This window comes from Saimiri boliviensis, chromosome 9, assembly GCF_048565385.1.
Source record: "Saimiri boliviensis isolate mSaiBol1 chromosome 9, mSaiBol1.pri, whole genome shotgun sequence".
Classification (NCBI taxonomy): domain Eukaryota; kingdom Metazoa; phylum Chordata; class Mammalia; order Primates; family Cebidae; genus Saimiri; species Saimiri boliviensis.
The window spans coordinates 117,394,788-117,418,671 of NC_133457.1; the positions used below are offsets into that span (position 1 = coordinate 117,394,788).

General features: G+C 44.2%; 1 protein-coding gene across 12 annotated transcripts in view; it reads right to left on the reverse strand.

The window, feature by feature from the left end:
• Positions 1–23,318, reverse strand: part of BCAS1 (brain enriched myelin associated protein 1) — a 118,064-nt gene extending 94,746 nt beyond the window's left edge. For 4 of the 12 annotated variants that reach the window (XM_039479465.2, XM_003932593.4, XM_074406671.1 and 1 more), the window contains exons 1-3: positions 22,938–23,317; positions 9,921–9,997; positions 9,386–9,455 (exon numbers count right to left, since the gene is read on the reverse strand). In XM_039479465.2, coding sequence (XP_039335399.2) covers positions 9,386–9,455; positions 9,921–9,992 — 142 coding nt within the window. In that variant the 5' untranslated portion in view covers positions 9,993–9,997; positions 22,938–23,317. Of the gene's footprint in view, positions 1–9,385; positions 9,456–9,920; positions 9,998–22,937 lie in introns of all 12 variants that reach the window. The other 8 variants (XM_039479467.2, XM_074406673.1, XM_074406672.1 and 5 more) reach the window with 4 other exon arrangements.
• Positions 23,319–23,884: the final 566 nt, after the last annotated feature.

The following is a 23,884-nucleotide window of genomic DNA, read 5'->3' on the forward strand; positions in this document are numbered from 1 at the left end:
CCACTGCTATTGGTCGCTGCTATTGCACCCACACGTGGAGGCAGGCTCTGCTTACATTTTTCAGTTCTTGTTCCCAGAAACATTTGCTCTTTGAGCTACGCTTCGCATATAACGGATCCTACCCACTGATATAGTATGCTTCTTTTACTGATAAACTTCCAGAAACTTGGAGGGCACCTTACCATTTCTTTGGTCTCGTTGGTTATTTTTATTGTTGTTAAATGAAAATTTTTGATAAGTTCTTTCTGGGGTGGTCAAAGGCTATGAAAAGCAGATATATATTTTTTTTAAATGTCCACTCTAGGAACAGAACTGTAGGTGTGTTTATTCTATTTCAAGATCTGGAGAAAAATGCACCTTGAGGAAGAGAACTGAGTGCAGCTGTGATTTGCCAGTGCTGTTTTTCTTTCCATATTTTTTTCATATTGTCCCTTGCTCTCTCCTGTCTCTCTTGGTCTATCCTTCAAGAGAGACGAGTGATCATGAAACTATGCCCATGTTTTTACCTTTCGGGCCCAAGTGTGCGGCCTCGTTTTCTTCTCAGTCCGAAGAGGCAAAGAGAAGGTTGTGTATTACTCAACAGCAGCTGCATGGAAGTTAATAAAATCAGACTGTGTGAGACATGAAGAGTGAGTTGTGCCCAGAGTATCAGTCATGGTAAGTACAAAAAAGGCCTTAACATTTTAAAACATAAATGCCAATGTGTTATTTTTGAAAAATGTGAATAAGAATTTTTCTAAGTGTATTCCAAATAACTTTCAATATTGGGTGAACATTAGGGGTTTAAAAATACTTGTGCCAGCTGAGTGCTGTGGCTTGCGCCCTCTAACCCTAGTAATGTGGGACGCCAAGGAGGGAGGATCGCTTGAGCCCAGGAGTTTGACACCAGCCTGGACAACAAAGGGAGACCTCATTTTTACAAAAAAATTAGAAAGTTAAGTCAAGTGTGGTGGTGTGTGCCTGCAATCCCAGCTATATAGGAGGCTGAGGCAGGAGGATCCATTGAGACCTGGAGGTCAAGGGTGCAGCGAGCCATGATTGTGCCACTGCACTCCAGCTGAGTGACAGAGTAAGACTTCATCTTAAAACAAAACAACAACAACAACAAAAATAACTTATGCTCAGGTAAAAATTGTGGGAGAAAAATAAGAAAAAAACTGGAATGCCCAACATTAGCATAATGGCTGAATGAATTATATGGCATGTCTTTACCTTGAGATACATTGTAGCTTTAAAAAAATGAATTAAAGTTACACCAGTTGAATTTGGAGGGATTTTCACATATTGCTAAGTGAGATGGGGAAGATTACTACAGTAACAAAATAACACTATTAATGGATGTGCTGTGAAGTGTCTGTATGGGGATTGTTAAAGTAAATTAAAATAAAGAGCAGACCTGAAGAATCCCTGGACAGACAAAGCCTGTGAGACCACATAAGTGACCTAAACCTTGCTTGATTTGCAAACATAAGCAGAACAACTTGAACTGTTTCTTGTAAATGCCTATGCTAAAGAAAACCAGAACTTGAGCTCAATCAGTCAGAAACAGCCAACAAACATAAAATTATATAACTGGGTACTTTCCAATGAGATAGATCAAATAAGACAACTGCGTAATTGTAAAAAATAAAAAAAAATTTATATTGTGCTTCTGCGTTTCCCCTAAATACTTACATGTGATGCTTTGTCATCAAAACACGAACTCCCTTTTGGTTTCATGTTCTGAAATTAATAAGTTGCCTCAATTCAGATAAACCCTTCAAAATTTTATTGTGTCTCAGATTTGTCTTTCATAAAGTATAAAACAAAGAGAAAAATATGAAAGAAGAAATAAGTCGTTAGCTTGGGTGTCCTTGGCAGGGTTAGGGAAGATGTGAGATGAGGCAGGAGCCAAGAAGAAAAAGAAAAAGAAAGTTTCCACCAAAACAGCAATAGCAGAAAATATGATTGCATTTATTCATATACGTTAATTAGTATTTATGTAAGTATATATATATAAAAGTAAAATACAAAGAATTAAAAGGCATACTAATAGTTATCTCAGTTATCTGTGACTATGTAACAAGCATCCCCACAATGAATGACTTAACCACCATTTTATTATGCTCATGATTCCATGCATTAAGAATTCAGGCAGAGGTGAGGTGATCCCAGCACGTTGGGAGGTTGAGGTGGGCAGATCACCTGAAGTCAGAGTTCCAGACTAGCCTGGCCAACATGGTGAAATCCTATCTGTACTAAAAATACAAAAATTAGCCAGGCATGGTGGCACCCGCCTATAATTCCAGCTACTCTAGAGGCTGAGGCAGAAGAATCACTTGAACCCGGGAGGTGAAGGTTGCAGTGAGCCAAGATTGTGCCACTGCACTCCAGCTGGGCGACAGAGTGAGACTCTGTCTCAAAACAAACAAAAAAGAATTCAGGCAGAGACAATAGGATCTGCTCATCTCTGCTCTATGATGTCTGGATTCACAGCTGGGGTGCCTTAAAAGGATGAAGATGGCTGGGATGGCTCACATAGGGATATATGTCTGTAGCCTTATTTCTGGCTGTGGGCTGGTTTCTATGTTCCTTCTTCATGTGGCATCTATTAGCTGAAATTCCCATGATGTTTTCTTTACTCACAGGTCTGGTACCTGGACTGGGATGACTGGAATATTTGGGGATTGGCTGAGCACCTCTCTCTTTCTTGCCTCATGGCTTCTCCACGTGACAAGCCTGGGCTCTTTCACAGCATGGCAATCTCAGGGTAGAACTTCTGACATTGTGTCTAGCCTTTTCCAGAGCTAGCATTGCAAGAGACAGGGTATAAGCTCCAAGGCTTCTTAAGGCCTAGTCTTGAAAGTCCTGGGCCATTCCTTCTACTACATACTGTTGGCTATATAGGACCAGCCCAGAGGGGACAACACGGGGGTGTGAATACCAGGAAGCATGGGTTATTGGGTGGTGGGGTGTGTGTGTGCATCCTTGGAGACTATCAGCTATCAAATAATGCAATAGGGAAGATAATTTTATCCAACAGGAATTCTCTGCTAGACTTTTGGTGAGAAAAAACACTGAGTTTGAGAAGGATGAGATTTCTTCATGGCTCTTGATCACTCCGAAGGAAGACAGAGGCACAAGGGGTTGTTGGGCCATCTGGGAGAGCCAGTGTTCAGAACTCTCTGTTATACGTTAGACTGAGTGGTGATACAGCGCAATGGAAGGAAAGGAGAAAGAGTGCCTGCGAGTGTTACCAGTGGAGAGTTGTCCAGGTTCTTGGTGTTTTGAACAAAAAAATTAGACAAATTGCACAAAGCAACAAAAGCACAGATTTATAGAAATGAAAGTACACTCCACAGAGTGAGAGCAGGCTTGAGCAAGTAGCTCAAGAGTGCTGGTTACAGAATTTTCAGGGCTTTAAATTCCCTCTAGCAGTTTCCCATTGGTTACTTGTATATGCCTATGTAAATGAAGAGGATGAAGTGAAGTTACAAAGTTATTGACTTGGCGTACACACTATGCAAATGAAGAGGATATTTCCTGCCATAGCTGAAGTGAAGTTACTCCCATTGTTGGGTGTAGAAACTTGGAGTTTTTCCACTTGATTTAGTTCTAGGAAGTTCTTAGGTTCCCTGCCTCCAGACCCTATTCTCCTGCCTCGTGAGGATGGGGTGTCTCGCAAAGTTTCAAGGTGGAGAGTTGAGGATAGGAAGTCTCTTGAGTGACAGATATACAGCAAGGTGATGGGAGGAGAGAGAAGAGTGGTGGTAAGGACATGAGTTAGATCTCTTTAATGTCTTTTGAAAGTCAGAGTAAGGATATAAACGACTTTCTTTTGCTCAATTCTAATAATTCTTTGGAATCGCCTCTGGCAGACACTGTTTATGGCCTGCCCAATAGCCAATCCTCTCCAGCCACAACGATGTATTATAATTATTATTCATTTTCAGCTCAGAGAGATGCTTGATTCCCAGCATCCCATGCAGCTGGTATGGGCCACGTGATGTTGCTCTGGCCAATAAGAGGATGTCTACATGGGGGCAGAGGCTTCTGGGAAAGATCTTCATTTCTCTCGTAATACAAGGCAAAAAAAAAAAAAAAAAAATGGTGGCCAAGCTTAGCCTTTTCCCTCCTGCTTTTGGATCCCATGCTGTAGAGATGTGATGCTTGGTTCTGTGACAGCCATCTTGTGAGCAGGAGTGTCACAATTGGCTCGTGTACTTGATGTTTTGATGAGGTTGTAAGACTGCTGCACCAAATTTAGAACTGCCACTTCCAGACTTCTTGCTCAAATTAAAAGTGATATTTACTTAGCCAGGGTTGCATTCCTTGAAGCTGAGTGCAACAGAGTCTGGGAACTTGCACTGGAGCCTTATTATTTCGTTCCTTTGCTACCACTGGCTTAATACGCCACTGTTCACTCATCAACCATCTCTTAAGTCTAGTGTATCTCAGGCTTTGGGCTGAGCTCTGAGACTTACAACAGCAAAGGATGGCAAGCACTCTGCTCTCAGGGACTTCTACTTGAGTCATGGAAACATATGAAAATATAAGACCAATTGGAGGGAGAGAGTGGACACTAGGAGAACACGTGTATTTGCTCCCTTCCAGACTCGTGCTGTTGCCTTAATTTTTTTTTTTAAACTATATCAGGGAGTTATGTTTTTTGGCATTGGGTTCCCCACTCCTCTTTGCCCAGGCATTGATATTGGCAAATGCTTGTCTTCTCACTCATTATGTTATTGGCAGAAGCACTTTGCTCAAGTTAACAATTTCAGTCCAATAAAATGATTCCACTTACATCTTTTTTTTTTTTAAAAAAAAGCAAAATTAGGTGATTCTTTTTAGAAACAATGACTGGAGCAAAAAAGAAGATATTAATTTTAGAAGCCTCTTATTCAGGTCAAATATTCCTTCTGTTTCTGGAAAATGATGTGTCCTGGGAGAGAAAGCATGTCTTAGTCTCTGCCACATACTCGCAGTGAAGTCTGAGAACTAATGTGATACATTTGCTAGAAAGGAATTAAAGAAGGGCAAAAATGAGATATTTTTATTTCTCCAAAGATCTATGAACTTTTAGGAATAAATAATATGCAGGTGGGAAAATCTGGTCAGTTGATATGTCAGGAAAAGCCAATGATAAACAGTAAGTATGACAATAACCTCACTTTTTTTTTTTTTAAATAAAACTAAGGTCTCTATGTTGCCCAGGCTGGACTCAAACTCCTGGGCTCAAGCAATCCTCCCATCTCAGCCTCCCAAAGAGCTGGGATTACTGGCATGAGCCACTGCACCCACCCCAATAGCCTGTACTTTTAGTTTTGCCCAGACTCCTTTATTTCAGCACATTTATTTTGTGCCAGCTGCTGTTTCTAGAGCTCCTCTACAAAGTTCATACTATTATTCCAATTTTACAGGTGAGACTCAGAATACAACTTCCTTGCCAAGGTTGTACTGCTAGTGAGTGGCAGAGCGAAAACCTATGCCCGGGTTTATTAGAGTCCAATGCTTGAGAGGATATGTTTCTATTTCTGATTGCTGTAACAAATCACCCCAAATGCCCCAGCACAAACATATTACAGCTCTGAAGGTTGTAGGTCAAAAATGGGTCAACTTCTAGAGGCTGTAGGGGAGAATCTATTTCCTTCCCTTCTCTAGTATCCAGAGGTCACCTACATTCCTTGGCTTGTGGCTCCATCTCCCACTTTCAGGACCAGCAGTTCACCTCTCTCTTTCTCTCTGTGACATCTGCTCCCATGATCACATGTTTTCCTATTTGAGCCTTTCTGCTTCCCTCTTATGAATTCTACTGCACAATTATTAGAATGGCCGAAGTCCAGAACACTGACACCACCACATGCTGGTGAGGACATGGAGCAACAGAACTCTCTTTCACTGCTGGTGGGAATGCCAAATGGTGCAGCAACCACTTTGGAAGACAGTTTGGCAGCTTCTCAGAAAACTAAATATACTCTTACCAACCATATGATCCAGCAACAGTACTCTTTGGTTTTTATCCAAGGGAGCTGAAAACTTATGTCTACACAAAAGCCTGCACACAGATGTATATTGCAGCTTTATTCCTAATTGCCAAAACTTGGAAGCAACCACACGTCCTTTAGTAGGTGAATGGATAATAAATAAACTGTGGTACATCCATACAAGAAATATTATTCACCATGAAAAAGGAATGCACTATCAAGCCACGAAAAGACATAAAGGAAACTGAAATGTGTATCACTAAGTGAAAGAAACCAGTCTGAAAAGGCTACATACTATGTGATTCTAAATATACAGCATCCTGGAAAACAAAGCCATGAAGACAGGAAAAAGATCAGTGGATGCCAGGGTAATGATAGAGACAGGGATAGGCAGATCAGAGGGTTTTTTTGGCTTTGTTTTTAGGGCAGTGAAACTGCTCTGTATGATACTATAATGGTGGATTTATGCCATTATACATTTGCCCAAACTCATAGAATATACAGCACCAAGAGAGAGTGAGCCCTAATATAAACTATGCACTCTGGATGACGATGATAGGCCAACACACGCTCGTTGATTTTAGCAAATATACCACTCTGATGGTGGGGGATGCTGATAATGGCAGAGGCTGTGCACATTTACAGGGAAGTAATATAAGAAATACTCTGTGCCTTTCTCTCAAATTTGCTGTAAATCTAAAACTACTCTAAATAAAATCTTTTAACAAAAGGGAATGATGATGATAATATAACAAAATGATAAAGAAATATAGCCATTTTGTAGAGCATGTCATATTCTGAGCGCCTACTTGAAGATCTGCTATATTAAACCCAAAATGAATTAAAGCTGATGTCAAACTTACCATATACATGAGCATCATTTGAAATTTCTAAGAACAAACATCTACAGTTTTGAAGTTATAAACACGGTATGATTCTCGTTTCAAAGCCTGTGCATCCTAATGGCCAGTGTTCACACTTTTCATCAAAGGATACTGTTATAAATATAATCCATTGTGTGTACATCAGAGTGTAAGTTTGACTCACAGGATTTAATGGCAGGATGAGACCTGAGACACTAGCTTGTCCAGTGGTTTTCAATCGTGGCTATGCATCAGAACCTTCTAGATCTTTAAGAAATCTCCACAGTGTTTTCCATAGAGATTGTACTAATTTACATTCCCACCAACAGGGTAAAAGCATTCCCTTTTCAACACATTGGTGTTAACATCTATTTTTTTTGACTTTTTAATAATGGCTATTTTGACTGGAGTGAGATGGTATCTCACTGTGGTTTTAATTTGCATTTCTCTAATGATTAGTGATGCTGAGTATTTTTCATACGTTTGTTGGCCATTTGCATATCTTCATCTAACCACAGGAAAACAAGTCATTATACGAAAAAGACACCTATTTATCACAGCGTAATTCACAGTTGTAAAGACATGGAATCAACCTAAGTGCCCATCAGCTGATGAGTGGATAAAAAAAATGTGAGACATGTGTATGCACCCTGGAATACTACTCAGCCATAAAAATAACAAAATAATGTCTTTTGCAGCAACTTGGATGGAACTGGAGGCCATTATCCTAAGTGAAGCAACTTATGAACAGAAACCAAATACTGCATGTCCTCACTTATAAGTGGGAGCTAAGCTATGTGTATACAGGGGCATAGGGTAATATAATGGACATTGGAGACTCTAAAGAAGGGAGCATGGGAGTGGAAGGAGGGTTGAAATTACCTATTGGGTACAATGTACACTATTCAGGTGACAGGTACATTAAAAGCTCAGACTTTGCCACTAAATAATCACGTCCATGTAACCAAAAACCACTGTACCCTAAAGCTATGAATTTTTTTTAAAGAAGAACGTTCTAGAGAGCCCCTAATAGTTCAGATACTCAGTCCCCAACCTTGTAGGGTATTCTGAATAGCAGCTATGGAATGAGATTTTAGGGCATGGAAATTTTAATACACTCCCCAGGAAATTCTAAAATCTTTGGAACCAATGCTATGAGATACCTCCTTCATTATTCAGGAAAGGAAGCCAAGGCCCAAAGTCTTAAATGTGAATGACAACAACCATAACCATAATATGATAATGATGGGAGCACTTATTATCTGCCAGGCACTGTGATATGTGCTTGTATTTTATCTGATGTTTATGCTACAGGTTCTGTTATTATTCCCACTTTACAGATGAGAAGCCAGAGGTTCAGGGAGGTTATGTAACTTGCTCAGGGTAACACAGCTAGTAGGTGGCAAAGCCAGCAGTCCGATTGCAGAGTTCTTACCCTCAACTACCTCTTCTTAATTTGTATGTATCCATCACATAGTAGAACCTGACCGCCCTGGAAGCATTGAATATATCGTGTTATACTCCAGGATAAAGTCAAATAGGGAAGTACATGCCTCAGTTTTAACACTGCCCTCATGTGGACAAAATTCTGTTGTCTTGTATAATTTACCAGTTTCTGAGGAATTGCTCAGTGCTGATAATGGCAGTGCGCATTTAGGGGAAGGGAACATATGAAACATCTCTGGGGACTATGGTAAATGTTTAATAAACAACCTCCTTTAATTCTCATAGCAATTCTGTGAGGTAGGAACTTTTATCCCCATTTCACAGATGAGAAAACTAAGGTGGAGAAAAGCAGATGCCTTGTTCCGGGTCACACAGTCAGTAACCTGCGGGGCACGGATTGCAACCTAGGTCTTCCAGGCTTCACGTTTTCACTCCAGTGCTTTGATCATCTTATCTGCTGTAACCCTTCAGTCTCCCCCAGCTGTCACACACACTCACAACAGATCCGTGGCTACGCTTGAATCATATCGCCCACAAAGATGCTGAAGTACTAACCCCATGTGAATGTGACCTTATTTGGAAACAGGGTCTTTGCAGATGATCAAGTTAAGATGAGGTTATTAGGGTGGGCCCTGATATGACTGTTTCCGTATGAAGAAGGGGAAATTTAGACATGAACAGAGGGAAGATGACATGAAGACGCAGGGAGAAGATGGCCATCCACAAGCCAATGAGAGGGGCATGGAACGGGTTCTCCCTGATGACCCTCAGAAGGAGTCAGCCCAGGTAATTTTTTGTATTTTTAGTAGAGACGGGGTTTCACCATGTTGACCAGGATGGTTTCGATCTCTCGACCTCGTGATCCACCTGCCTCGGCCTCCCAAAGTGCTGGGATTACAGGCTTGAGCCACTGCACCCGGCCTGAGAGACAATACATTTCTGTTGTTTAAGCCACCAGGGCGTGGTGCTTTGTTAAGGTAGCACAAGGAACGAATAAAAATGTTTTCAAAGTGAGCCTGCGGCTTCAACCTTTTTTTTTTTTTTCACCATAAACATCATCTGCAGACCCTCCTTCCCCGAGAGGACAGCCGCCCTTCCCAGAGTGGCACTGACCTTCCTCGAAGTGCTGAACTGTATGGGTCGACACCACCACCGGAATCCCGTTTGGAGTCCTCATGTTGTCCTGAAACAGAGCATGCAGCATTGTGAGACAAGTCTCCGGGGGAAAATCAGAACTCAAGAAAGAACCTCGAAGATACAAGGGTGCCTCACAAAAATCAAACTTAACTTAAAGGCTGTGTTTCTAGAAACTCCTCAGCTTTCTGTCACGCCTCGGAGAACCAAAATAACTCACTTTAAGAGTGGATTCCAGTTATTATGAGCGCACACCATGGGGGTTGCCTCAGCTCGGGGGACCCCACACTCACAGGAAACTCTGGGGCATGAAGGCGACCCCAGGCTCAAATAGGTACTTGTCAAGTCAGGGGTGGAGCAAGAATTTAATATGCTGATTCTGAAACCTGTTGTTAGGTTATCCTCACTCCACACGCAGACATAGTCAATCAGCAGCCAGGCCTTGACTCAACACACTTGTCGAATACAGGAAGTTCACACACACATATTTTTTCTGCTGATGGTTACTGCATACCTTGTAAGTCTCCACTTCTGGTTCATTCTCTTGGTCTTCAGCTCTTTGGGGAACACTCATCTGGTTACCCATTGCTCCTATAATGGAGAGAAAAAGAGAGAGGAAGAGAGAAAGAAATTAAAACCCAATGAAGCCAAAGTCTTACACGTGATACTAAGGTGCACAGGCTTGGCAAGTTGCCCATGGTTGTATTAGCACCAGCTGAGATCAGAACAAATTGCTTGTATCAGTCCGTTCTTACGCTGCTATGAAGAAATACCCGAGACAGTAATTTATAAAGGAAAGAGGTTTTTTTTTTTTTTTTTTGAGACGGAGTTTCGCTCTTGTTACCCAGGCTGGAGTGCAATGGCGTGATCTCGGCTCACCGCAACCTCCGCCTCCCGGGTTCAGGCAATTCTCCTGCCTCAGCCTCCTGAGTAGCTGGGATTACAGGCACGTGCCACCATGCCCAGCTAATTTTTTTGTATTTTTAGTAGAGATGGGGTTTCACCATGTTGACCAGGATGGTCTCAATCTCTTGACCTCGTGATCCACCTGCCTCGACCTCCCAAAGTGCTGGGATTACAGGCGTGAGCCACTGCGCCCGGCCTAAAGGAAAGAGTTTTAATGGACTCATCGTTCCACATGGCTGGGGAGGCCCCAGGAAACTTACCATCATGGCAGAAGTGATCGCCTCACAAGGCACCAGGAGAGAGAGCGAGTGCAGGCTGGGAAAATGCCAGGTGCTTATAAAACATCAGATCTCGTGAGACTCACTCAGTATCGCGAGAACAGCCTGGGGGAAACTGCCCCTATGATCCAATTACCTCCACCTGGTCCCACCCTGGACAGGTGGTGATTATGAAGATGGCAATTCAAGGTAAGATTTTGGATAGAGACACAGCCAAACCATATCACTGCTTACTTTTATTTTGGGGAATAGAAAGGAGCTTCTGGACTCATCTATTCAAGAGATTTAAAGCTAAATGCAGTCATGATTTTCAGCTGCATTTCATTGCTGGGGGGACATATTTATCATCATGAAAAGTGTATTCAGTGCAGCAAGCATTTTTTTTTTCTTTCTTAGCTAGAGTCACAGCTATCATATAAGATTTTAGAATGAGGGTAATTGAAATAATAGTAAGTTTTAGCTTTTTCTGATTCTCAAACTAAATTAATCCCCTATTCAAACCGTTGACGCTACTGCCTTTTTTCATAGCATTTAGCAGGGATTGTAATTACATACTTACTCGGGTATATCTTCACGCATTCATTGATTTAACACATATCGTCATGTGTCACTTAACGGCAAGGAAATGCTCTGAGAAATGCATCATTAGACGATTTTACGGTTGTGTGAACATCACAGATGGGATAGCCTACTACACACCTGGGCTGTATGGTATAAGCTATTGTTCCTAGGCCACTAACCTGCACAGCATGTGACTGCATTGAACACTCTGGGAAATTGTGACATACTGGGAAGTATTTGTGTACCTAAACATATCTAAACAGAAAAAGCACAGTAAATATATAGTAGTATAATTTTGCAGGACCACTTAGTATACGTGGTCGATCATTGACTAAGGTATCATTATGCAGCACATGACTGTGTCTGTTGAGCACAACTCTGCACCTATTGCTGTGCCAGGCTCTAGGGTTACAGTTGTGAATTAAACAGGCAAGGCCCTCTGACTTCATGGAGCTGAAATATGATATGCAGGGAGACGATTAACATATGAACAATAAATCTGCAAACGAGGTTATTTCTGATAGTTCAAGGCAGCATGGCACAGCGGTTATGAGCACAAACTCTAGAGCAAGACTGCCTGGGCATGAATCCTCTCTCTGACCCTCATAGCTGTGTGCCCTTGGGACAGTTAATTAGCCTCTCTGTGCCTCATGAGACTGCTACACGGACCCAATGAGTTAATGCTTGTGATGTGGTTAGGACAATGTCCAGCTTATGCTAAGCAAAACATATGTACGTATTAAACAAAAACACATAGAGTTCTAAGTTTTGAATACAAGTAATTATTATTTTTTTTGAGATGGAGTCTCTCTTTGTTGCCCAGGCTGGAGTGCAGTGGTGCAATCTCGGCTCACCGCAACCTCTGCCTCCAAGTTCAAGTGATTCTCCTACTTCAGCCTCCTTAGTAGCTGGGATTGCAGGTGCATGCCACAACACCCAGCTAATTTTTTTGTGTTCTTAGTAGAGACAGGGTTTTACCATCTTGGCCAGGCTGGTCTCGAATGCCTGGCCTTGTGATCCACCCGCCTCAGCCTCCCAAAGTGCTGGGATTATAGGCATAAGCCATGGCGCCTGGTCGAATAAAAGTAATTAATAACGTAATGTGAGACGGGATCATTATGGGAGGTGGCAGGTTGTGGCAGTGCTGGGTAGGATGGTTCTGAAATGACCATTAATGTGGTTATTGTCCCATAGGTGGAGGGCAAAGTTGAACATTTAATTTATGTCTCCCTTCCACAAAAAATTGTAAGCACCCTGAGGTCGAAGGAAGTGTCTGCCTTCACCCAAGTGTATACCTCCTAATCTTAGCAGTGCGTTTGCATTTATTGGGAGCTCGATGATTGTTTATTAGTCAAGGAGGGAATACCCACTGATGACAGCTCTCACAGATGAGGAGCGGACCTAGGGACATGACCACATCATCACCAAACCTCCGAAGAGCTTTGTTATAATATGATGATAAGAGCAAATCATTACTTAGCATGCTCTCAATTCCAAGTTCTAATTTCTGAGGGCTTCACCTATATTGTGTCATGTAGTCCTATAGCACTCCTGTGAGAAAGAGGTATCATGACTTCATTCTTTATACGAGGTAGCCAAAACTCAGGGAGGTTACATTATTTTCCACAAGTCACCCGGTTAATGAGCAAGATTCAAACACAGTCTGGCTGTGCTTCTAACCACCGGAATGTCCTGCATATTACTAGCTCCTCTCAAAAATGAGGGAACGAACCTTCAAGACTCAGCAAGGGCAAACATCCAGCGAGGAACTGGCCCCTAGCCTATCTGATTTCTACACAAAGACCCTTGCAGCCACTCCGCAGGCCTGCTGTCTTGCCACCTAAAGCTATTTGGCACACATAATTCCAACGTAGCCCATCTCCGAAGACCTAGGTGCTGACTTATCTGCTCTAGTGGCTCTGAGAATAAAGATGAGAACTTCTGACTTCTGGCTAAAAGGAGCTAGCGTGTCACCAGGGATTCTTGCGGATCTCTTGCCATTGGTGTGTTTTGACTCCCTGGGAGCAGAAGCATCGAGCAATTGGATATTGAGGAGGGCAAAAAAGAAACAAAGGGTCACAGATCTCACCGTGTGTTCTCTTGCAGGAATTTAATACGTAACCAAATATGTGTATGTTTTCTGATGATACCACATAATAAAGCTGAGCGCTGCTAAAACATATAGGACACTTGTTGTTCTGCGCTATTTTCTATTTATAAAATCCATGACTCACACACTTGCATCAGATCCTCATTTCTGTCTGTTAATGGGACATTATCAATAATCTAACAGTGAATCCTCAAGACCAGGAGTGGCAAAGAACAGTGGTGGCCAGATTCAGCCCCTTGCCTGTTTTAGTAGGCCAGTGAGCTAAAAATGTGTTTTAAATTTATAAACGGTTAAAAAAAAATCAGAAGGATTATAGAACGTGACACATGAAAATTAAAGTCAAATTTCGGTATCCACAAATAAAGTTTTGTTGGAAGATACCCATGCCCTTTTATTATTATCTATGATAGTTTTCATACTATGATGGCAGAGTTACGCACGTGCAGCAGAGACCTATCTGGCTCTTTACAAAACGTTTAGCAGAATTTGAACCTACTGTGCGTAAAAATAATGACAACAACTCTGAAAATTACAGAAATGATAGAATAATAACAATAACATTTGGTGAGTGCTTACCATCTGTTGAGAAACTGTTCTAGGAGCTTTGTTTACAGTAAAACTAATTTGCTCTTTGCAGCAAACCAATAAGGCAGAGGTATTACTATTTCGACTTTGCTGCTGTGGAAACAGAGGCATGTAGGTGAAATGTCTTAGTTAAGGTTACACACAAACACGTGTGTTCATATATGCACATGCAAGAATATATATACACAAAGTATCTCTAAATTCAGTCTCAACAAGGTTTAAAGTTATTATTATTGTTATTACTATTTTTGAGACAAAGTCTCACTCTGTCACCAGGCTGGAGTGCTGTGGCACGATCTTGGCTCACTGCAACCTCTGACTCACTGGTTCGAGTGATTCTCCTGCCTCAGCCTCCCAAGTGGCTAGGATTACAGGCATGCACCACCACGCCCAGTTAATTTTTGTATTTTTAGTAGAGATGGGTTTTACCATGTTGGCCAGGATGGTCTCGATCTCTTGACCTCATGATCCATCTGCCTCAGTCTCCCAAAGTGCTGGGATTACAGGCGTGAGCCACGGCAACTGGCCTTAAAATTATCTTAATAGTAGGTTTACAAGCCTTATTTTAATGATCTTACTATTTAATGTAAATTCAATTCTAACCGAGAGCTACTTTCCATCAATGCTTGACGTTATGAAAAATCTTGGAGCTGGAAGATCCGTGATGAAGGGAAGCAGGAGAGGTTTTTCTTCCCACAGAGTTGGGGTAACATTCTGATCACTGCACATCCTAAGCAGCCTCTCAGCCACTTCAAGGTGAAGGGGAATGAAAGAAGGAAAATTCAGTGGTGTGTCTTTTTCAGTGATTACCTGGATTCAGATATTGTCACTTTCCACCAGCAGTTTTAATGCATGTGTTGTGAAATTGCTCCTGCCTGTCCATCAACCTTTTAAAGAACGGGATTTAGCTGGGTGGGACAAAAGCAAAAGGTTACTGCCATCTATTGGCTGACTTCAGTATTAGCAGAAATGAGTTTATTCAGCCTACAGGACAAGACCCAAGCAACGGGGAAGGGCGAAAGGAGCGTTTTGATGTTTTGCAATGAAGCCTTCTGTTAACAGGCGACAAGAAGATGGCGACTCCTTCCATGCCCAAAAGGAACGAATGCTAATGATAACCACCTATGACTTGTGTGGCGAGCTTGCCACGTGCCAGCCCAGTGCTGCAGCTCTGCGTAGACATCAGTGAAGCACACAGGCTAGGAATGTGGGCTCTAGAGTTTGGAATCCCTCAGCATTCTGAGCCTCCCCGGGCCTCAGTTTCCTCATCTATAAAAACCGGGATAATTATAGCCTCCATCTCAACGGGCTGGTATGAGAATTAAATCACCGAATATAATAAGCAAAGTGCCCTGAACAGGGCCTGGCACACAAGCACCATGCAAGTGTTGGCATGAACAAGACTCTCAGCGATATGATCTTTGCTCTTTGAAGTCGGTTTATCCCCCAGGTGCCTGGTAGTGAGACTCTACCGAGGAATCTGGCAACATTTCTGATTCCCGGGATTCTCTCACCAAAGAGTCAAGTTGGGGCCTTGGAATTTGTATTTTTAGCAAATGCCACAGCGATTCTCATGATCAGACACCTATAAAAAATAGCATTCATGCTTGTAATCCCAGCACTTTGGGAGGCCGAGACGGGCGAATCACGAGGTCAGGTGATTGAGACCATCTTGGCCAACATGGTGAAACCCCGTCTCTACTAAAATACAAAAAGTTAGCCAGGCTTGGTAGTGCATGCCTGTAATCCCAGCTACTCAGGAGGCTGAGGCAGGGGAATTGCTTGAACCCGGGAGGTGGAGGTTGCAGTGAGCCGAGATTGCACCACTGTACTCCAGCCTGGCAACAGAGCAAGATTCCATCTCAAAAAAAAAAAAAAAAAAAAAAAAAAAAAAAACTGTGATGGGGAACATTGTCGAGGCTTTCCAGGAATGAGGGTGTTCTAGGACACAGGACTCTCAGGCTAAAACTGGAAAACCCCGGGCAAACCAGAATGACTTGGGCGGAGACTTTAAAAAAAAAAATCTTCATTTAATAGATGGGAAAACCGAGGCTCAAGGCAGTTCAGACAATAATTCTTGTCTGTGATAAAGTTTTCTCCTATTTTCCAAAAAGGAGAAAAATAAATCAGAGTTTTTTTTTTTAAATGATAAACATACCATTGAAAGAGCTAGCTTTCATTTTTGAAAAAGAGAAAGTTTGAATGCCGTGTTAAAATGCCCTTTCTTTCATGAACCAATTGTATGAGCGTTTTCTCTTTATGACCTTATTTTACATTAAACACTCTAAGCTGTTTTGTCTTTATGACTTTATTTTACATTAAACATACTAAGCTGCCCTGTGGCGGGGGGAGGGGCGTTATTTTTGAAATGAGGCTTGTATTTGAGGGTTTGGCACTTTACCACTGGGGGTTAAGTTGATTGTGGGGGTTCAGATGAGAAAGCCCCTCCACTTCCCCTGCTCCTGCCTGCGTCCTGGGGGCCCGTCCCCAGACTGTGTTGCACGAGAGAATCCCCGGCAGAGTTCTGAGATCCCCATGCCCAGGCCCCAGCCAGACAGATAGCAGATTCTCTGGGGTGGGGCAGGGCATCAGGGTATTTTCAAGATCTCTAGGTGATTTCCATGGCCGAGAACCCCTATTTTGGATATTTCTGGGGTGAGTGAGTGTTTCCTTGGGTCAGAGAACTCTCCTGGCTGCTGCCTACCCTGCCCTAGAGAACCAGGCCTAGGGATTCTTAGATTAAGGAGTGATCTCAGGCTTTGGAGTCCACAGACCATGGTCAGCCCAGGCATCTGAATACGCTCACATCCGTTCTAGGAACACTGCTTTGCTGGTGCACTGTTTTGTCAGCCTGCAGATCAAGAGAACTGTCCTGGGCCTCCAGCTTCCCTTCCCCCGGAGGGCAGGGCCAGCTTTCCAGCTGGCTGTTCAGAAGCAAGGCCACAGGCCCCACGGGAGGTGGGCGGAGGCTGCCTGAGTCCAGAGGTCCGTCTCTCCGGCGTCTCTGGGGCTCCCCTCTCTCCTCTTGAGAACAAGAGTTCTTGGGAACAAGAACAGGAGACCAGCCTCCGTAAATTCCCACGAGTTGTTGGGCTTTGGGCAAAGCACTTGACCCCTCTGAATGTATCCTTCTTGTGGAAAATGACAGGATTCATAATAGTGATAATAATAAACACATTTGGAGTGTTTTCTTTGTACTGAGCAGCTCTGATTTGCATATATTTGCTTCTCTTGGTCCTCCCAACATCCCGCTGGGTTAGGTACTTTTATTTTCCCAGTTGTCTGAGGGGAAACCGGAGCACAGAGAGGTCGAGGAATGTCCTGATACATCTTGGGAGGGGTAAATGTGTTGGGAACGTGGCTGGCAGGGCACGCTCCTAGCAGGTGTTAGTGATACAGGTGTCCCAAAGTCAACTCGTGATGGTTCAAATTACAATATTTCAATTTTATGATGGGTTTATAGGGATGTAACCCCACTGTAAGTCAGGGATTCTCTCTCTCTCTCTCTCTCTATATATATATATATATATATATATATGATATATATATATCATATATAGAGAGATGTATATGTAATATATGTATATGTATTATATATGTAATATATATAACATATTTACAATGTCTAGGGTATTTTATTTTGGTCCCAATTTTCCAGGACTATATATTTCACATTTCGGATCTTGTCCTATTCCTTGATGACTCACATTGCTTTGCTAAAGTTGTTCTCTTTGGAGACACGCTGTTCTTTGTTTCTCCTGACAATAAGTGGATTACAGTGTTTCTTGAGCCAGGGGCGATTTTGGCCCCCAAGGGGCATTTGGAAATGCCTTCATGCAGTTTTGATTGTCAGGGTTCAGGGTTGGGGATTGTGCACTGGCATCCAGTGGGTAGAGGCTGGGGATGCTGCTGTATACCCTGCGATGCCCAGGACCGCCCCCTTCCCCCAGCAAAGAATTGTCTGCTTTGCAGAGGGTTGCTAGTGCTGAGGATGAGGGACTCTGCCCTAGTGCCTGGGCTTGGGAGTTTCCTCCTCGTGTTTGAGGCTAGATGTCACGTGGGGATCTGCATTTCTGAAGAGCACGTGAGCAAAATCGTCCATGGTGGTGAAAAAGCGCAAGTCCTCTGCCTGGGCTCCCCTCTGGCTCACGCCAGCCATGTGCTCCTCATCTGAGAAGCAGGGGGTGGAGGGAAGGACAGAACAGATTCCCTGTATGAGGCGCCTGTGAAGATGAGAAGGGCGTGGCCCGTGTGTGGTATAACCCGGTGGCTGGTGCACAGCAGTTGAGGAATAGAGATAAGCTGTTAGTATAAGCCTTAAATAAAATGGGCCATAAATTAGCAGTCATAATGCCTACCATTCCTATAGTGCATACCTTATGCCAGGCATTCCTGAACGCTCTTCTGCGTTAACTCATTACTTCCTCATCAGAACCCTACCCGGCAGGGGTTTTTATTGTTCCCATTTTGCTGATTCAGAACCTGAACCCAGGGAACTTAAGCTTCTCACCTAAGATCTTGCTATGGATCAAAATATGTCCTTCCAAAATTCGTGTGTTGAAGCCCGAACCTGCAATATGATTGCCTTTGGAAACGTGGCCTCTAAGGAATCAAGGCAAAAGGAAGTCAGAAGGGGAGACTTGATCAGATAGAATTAGTGTCCTTATAAAAAGAGACACAAAAGAATACTCTCTCTCTCTCTCTCTCTCTCTCTCTCTCTTTGGGTCTCTCTGTCTCTCAACTGTGTGAGGACACAGCCAGAAGGCAGCTGTTGGCTAGCCAGGAAGAGTGATCTCACCAGAAATGGGTCAGCCAGAACCTCGATCTTGAACTTCCAGCCTCCAGAACGATGAGAGAACAAATGACTGTTGTTTCAGCCACCTGGTCTGTGGTATTTTGGTTACTGCAGCCCAGGCTGACTAATACAGATCATCTTCTAGTAAGTGGGAGAATCAGGACTTAACCCTCGCAAACTCAAGTCCAGAGTTTAGACTCTTTTAACTTTCTTTCTTTCTTTTTTTTTTTTTAATTATACTTTAGGTTCTGGGGTACATGTGCAGATCATGCAGAATTGTTGCATAGGTACATAGAAGGAAAGGGGGTGTGCTGCCTCCATCCCCCATCAGCTATATCTGGCATTTCTCCCCATGTGATCCCTCCCCAACTTCCCCAACCCCCCACCCCCTGCTGTCCCTCCCTTAGCACCCCCCCCAACAGACCCCACTGTGTGATTGACGCTCCCCACCCTGTGCTCATGTGTTCTCATTGTTCAACTTTCGACGTTCTTACTTTCTGTTGTCTCTTCTGCTATATAAGTGATGCTATAATTTTATGAATTGTTTTTTGAGATGGAATCTTGCTCTGCCGCCCAGACTAGAGTGCAGTAGTGCGATCTCGACTCACTGCAACCTCTGCCTTCTGGGTTCAAGCGATTCTTCTGCCTCAGCCTCCCATGTAGCTGACATCACAGGTGCCCGCCACCACGCCTGGCTATTTTTTTCTGTATATTTAGTAGATACAGGGTTTCACCATGTTGGCAAAACTGTTCTCTAACTCCTGACCTCAGGTGATCTGCCCACCTTGCCCTCCCGAAGTGCTGGGATTATAGGGGTGAGCCACCGCACCCGGCTTTATGAAATAGTTATATGTAACATAATACATCATGGAATACAAAATATTTGTTGCATATTCATTCTTGCAATGGGAAAATTGTAACTAGACAAGGAATATATACGGTACAATCTAAAGTGAGGATTAGGCGGGGCTCTGTGGCTCTCGCCTTTAATCCCAGCACTTTGGGAGGCTGGGACAGGTGGATCACTTGAGGTCAGGAGTTCAAGACCATTCTTGCCAACATGGTGCAACTCTGTCTCTACTAAAAATACAAACAACTGGCCAGGTGTGGTGCCACATGCCTTTAATTCCAGCTACTCAGGAGGCTGAGACCGGAGAATTGTTTGAACCTGGGAGGTCAAGTTTGCAGTGAGCTGAGATTGAGCCACTGTACTCCAGCCTGGGTGACAGGGCAAGACTCTGTCTCAAAATAAATAAATAAGTAAGTAAGTAAATAAATAAATAAATAAAATAAAGTGAGGATTGCATAACTGAAGGGTCACTGATAATCATTGTAAGGATTTAGCACCAGGGCTTGGCAGTAGTCAGGGGAGTAAATGTTAGTGATTGCTAATATCATTCATTTATCGTGTTAATGCTCTAATTGTGTTAGCTCTGTGTTCTGATCCATGAGTGAACTGGCCTCCTGGAAGCTGCCCTCAAATCCCTCCTCCTTTACACAGTGATTGATGGCCCATGTCACCTCCTTGTCGTTACAGATTAACAATCGGCCTTCTTCCTGGACAAAGGCCAAACGCCAAACCCTGTGCCAGCTGGCCTGGGGAGAGCACTTCTGAAACTCCATGGCCAGCAGGCAGCTGGGTGACTGTTGAATGGAAGTGGGGTGGTTTTGAAGGGTGGAATGCTGACAGAATGAGTCACCAAGTAAACAAGCAACACCTTCGATCAATGCAATGGAATGTAGGTAAACCCCAGGCCCTTTTCACCACCCAGCTCATGGTGACACGAACATGGCCAGGCCGGCATAACCATCAGAACCAGCCCTCTGCCCCCAACGTCAGCAAAGACCTTTCAGGGGGAACAATAACAGACCCGCTCTGCCTGCCCCACCATCCTGCAGCTACTGTGTGCGCCTGCACGGTGCTAGGAATGCAGTAGCTACGATCAGGAGTGCCATGTACAGTGCTACAGGTTGCCTACTGCACAAGGGAACACGAGGAACTGAAATCCAGTCCTCACTGTGCTACCCAAGCCCTGATTCCTGGTATGGGACTTTGTGGGTCCAGGGGCAGGGGTGCCTTTATGGAAATCACCTTGGGTGTTTCCGGGATGCTTGGTGATGGATGTTTTGCTTTGGAGTACTTAATTATGTTTGCACAAACAGGTGGTAATCCTAGACACCTTAGAGCTCACTTGCATCGTCTTATTGAACCATTTTTAAGCACATAATAATAGCAGGCAATGCTAATTGGAGGCTTACTATGTGCCAGGCAGCGCCAGGGTGAGCAAAGCAGGGCACAAAATGCAGGAAGGCCACCCTCTCAGGTGCAGAATCGGCAGGAGACAGTGAGTGCCTCCCTGCATTTTATCCCTCAAAGATATAAGACACAGGAAGGTGCTTCACCCTCGCCCTAACCCTGGTGCCAGGCACTTCACGCACACTGCCTCCTTTTCCCTTACAGAAGCCCATTATTCCCTGGTTGCACAGATAAAGAAACCAAGGCTGAGCGATGCCATCCCCTCGTCTTGCAAATGTCAACTCCATGAGGGTAAGCACCTTGCTAGTCCTACCTGCCCAAGAGTGGCAGACAGAAAGCTGCGGAGAGCTAGAGCTGAGGTCTGAACCCACGTCCACGTGACTCAGGCGTGCGAATCCTAAACTGCTTCACGGCAGGGCACCTGGCTTGAAGAGAAGCTGCAGACACAGAGACAATCAGCTCACATCTAAGACTCAAGCAGGACAGCTGGTCCCGCAGGGTGCAAAGGTACCCCCACCCCCAACCCAAAGCCTTTTTCAATTCCTCTCTCTCCACGTCTGTCTCTTGTCATGGTGAAGCAGGCAGAATCCATGGGCTTTAATGGGCCTGTTGCTTTCCCCAAAGCCCACACCTTTTTTCTAAAAACAAAACCCTTCTCGGTTCCAGAACTCTTTGGAGAAAAAGAATCTCCTGTGATTTGGGACATGACTTGTTCCCTACCCTCGCTTAAATGAAAAACTACTTTAGCATGCCCCGCCCCGTCTGTTGTCTTTATTCAGGATGAGCACCCTCTACACACCCTGAGTATATACACCCAGGACCTGAGGCCGCTGTGATCAGCTCAGGATCCCAACGAGGCTGAGGCGGGTCGGGCCCTGGACTCGGGGGGAACAATGTAAGAGGCACGACAAAGCTCGGTCTCGGAGATGAATAGTATTTTAACATGACATTTATGAAAATAGAAATTAACGCTGTTCTGGATCCTGTCTTTCCCTGGCATGATTATATTTTGCTCATCATGGGTGTCTTGCCATTAATTCTGACTTTAAAAAATGTCGTGTTAACATACCATTCATCTCCTTGACCGAGTTTTTGGCATCTCTAAAATTTCGTGCCCAACGTGAGAGTCTCACTGGCTGCCCCCTCACCCCGGGCCTGACTGGACTCCAATTCCACAGCTTCCTTTTCATGAGACCTTAGCCAGTTCCAGCTCCCTCCTTCCCCCAGCCTCACGTTCCTGGTTGTAAATGGAGATGATGGTAAGCTAAGAGTCACTAAGTGCAGAGGTATTTACGTGCGTTAGTCCTCTCGGCGCTTTGATCTCAGTACTGTTATTAGGTCCATTTTACAGATGAGGAATCTGAGGCCCAGAGGGCTGAGGGCACCCGGCCAGCCCAGGGAGGGGGGCTGAGGCTGGCATCTGGCGGTGTGGCTCCAGCACACCCACAGCACTCTAATCGCAATGACTCTCCCAGGCGGAAAACTGGTTCAGAGGGACATGCAGACAGCAGGGGTCACGCAGCTGGGATCTGAATCAGCACCTGCCTCACGGCATGGTCATGAGCGTTAAATAAGATTCACAAAAGGCACCCCGCAAGTCCTTTTTCTTGTCTCCCCACTTCTGTAGGCAATACCTGAGGTGAAGGCTCAGATTCCACTCGGCTGTGGGGGATTCTTGCCCTGACGGATCCCCAGATCACACAGCGTATCCCTCTTTCCGCTGACTTCTCCCCAAGTCCTGTGCTTGAAATGACCCTCAATGATTCCACCAGTTAGGAGCTATGTATGTGGCTGTGCGCCAACAGTGACCACATCGTCATTTGCTCCTTGTGACGCTGAAGACTTTGAGATGAGTGCTATTTTTGGGTCCGTTTCACAGATAGGGAAACTGAGGCTCACATACACCCAAGGCCACACAGTGAACAGAAGGCAGAGCTGGGATCAAACTCGACCGGCTCTGACTCCTGGCTTCTATTTGACACTGTCTACTACCAACAACAAACCCTCCAGCGATGCCTAAAGGATCTGAAAGCCATTACCTGTTGAGCCCCTGTGGGAGTGTCTTCAGTCCCCTGGTGTCACCGGAGCTGCTCCTGCACAGGGTCCTGGGTCTCCAGCGGGTGCTGCCCAGTGCCTGGCGGAGCCCGGATCCCCGCACGTTGCTTCCTTTTCCAGAGCCTGGTGGCTGAACACACAGAGCAGGGCAAACACAGCCTGGGTGGAGTCCTCCCTTCTCCCCGATCGTCCTGCAGAAATAGCTTCCCCTGAAGTGGGGCTGCCCTCCCAACTCCAATAAAAACTGAGCATCTGACTCCTCTCGCATTAATGCCTCCCTGACACCCCAAGTATTCTACCCAGTGCCCCTCACCTACTGAGGCTTCCGGGTTGACCTGGGTAGGCACTTTCCTTCCCCAGTAACCATAGGTCATGGTCAGAGCAGGGAAAACACGTTCTGTGAGATTTTGCGGTCTGTCTGCCTTTTACCTTCATTTACTCCAGAACACCACCTCCACTGCCGCCTACCTACCTAATCGGAAGGAAATAGCTTCTCAGCCACTCCACTGTGCCCAGTCATGTAAACCTTATTCCCTAAGGGGTTTGGACACCAGAAATCAGGTAACCTAAGGATGCTTTATTGCTCTGGAGGCATACCATGATGTGGGAAAAGGCATTCTTTTTCTTTGCAGGCCAGAAATTCGACAGGCTATGCAATTCATTTAATTCAAGCAAGGATGTTGTTTAAAGTGTCTTGCAAGGACATATACAATAGATTATGAGAGCACGAATTAAAATATAACAAAAGAAGATAGGAAAAATATTGGCAACATCAAGTGAGAACAGGATTGAAAATAAACGTGCATGTTGATTTACAGACTTGGCTGTGAAGGTTTGCAGATATGGCGCTGAGCTTCCCAACAGCCTATGCAAGAAGGGAAACACATTAAGTTCCACATCTTAGTACTCTGGAGGAAACATTCAAGAGAAA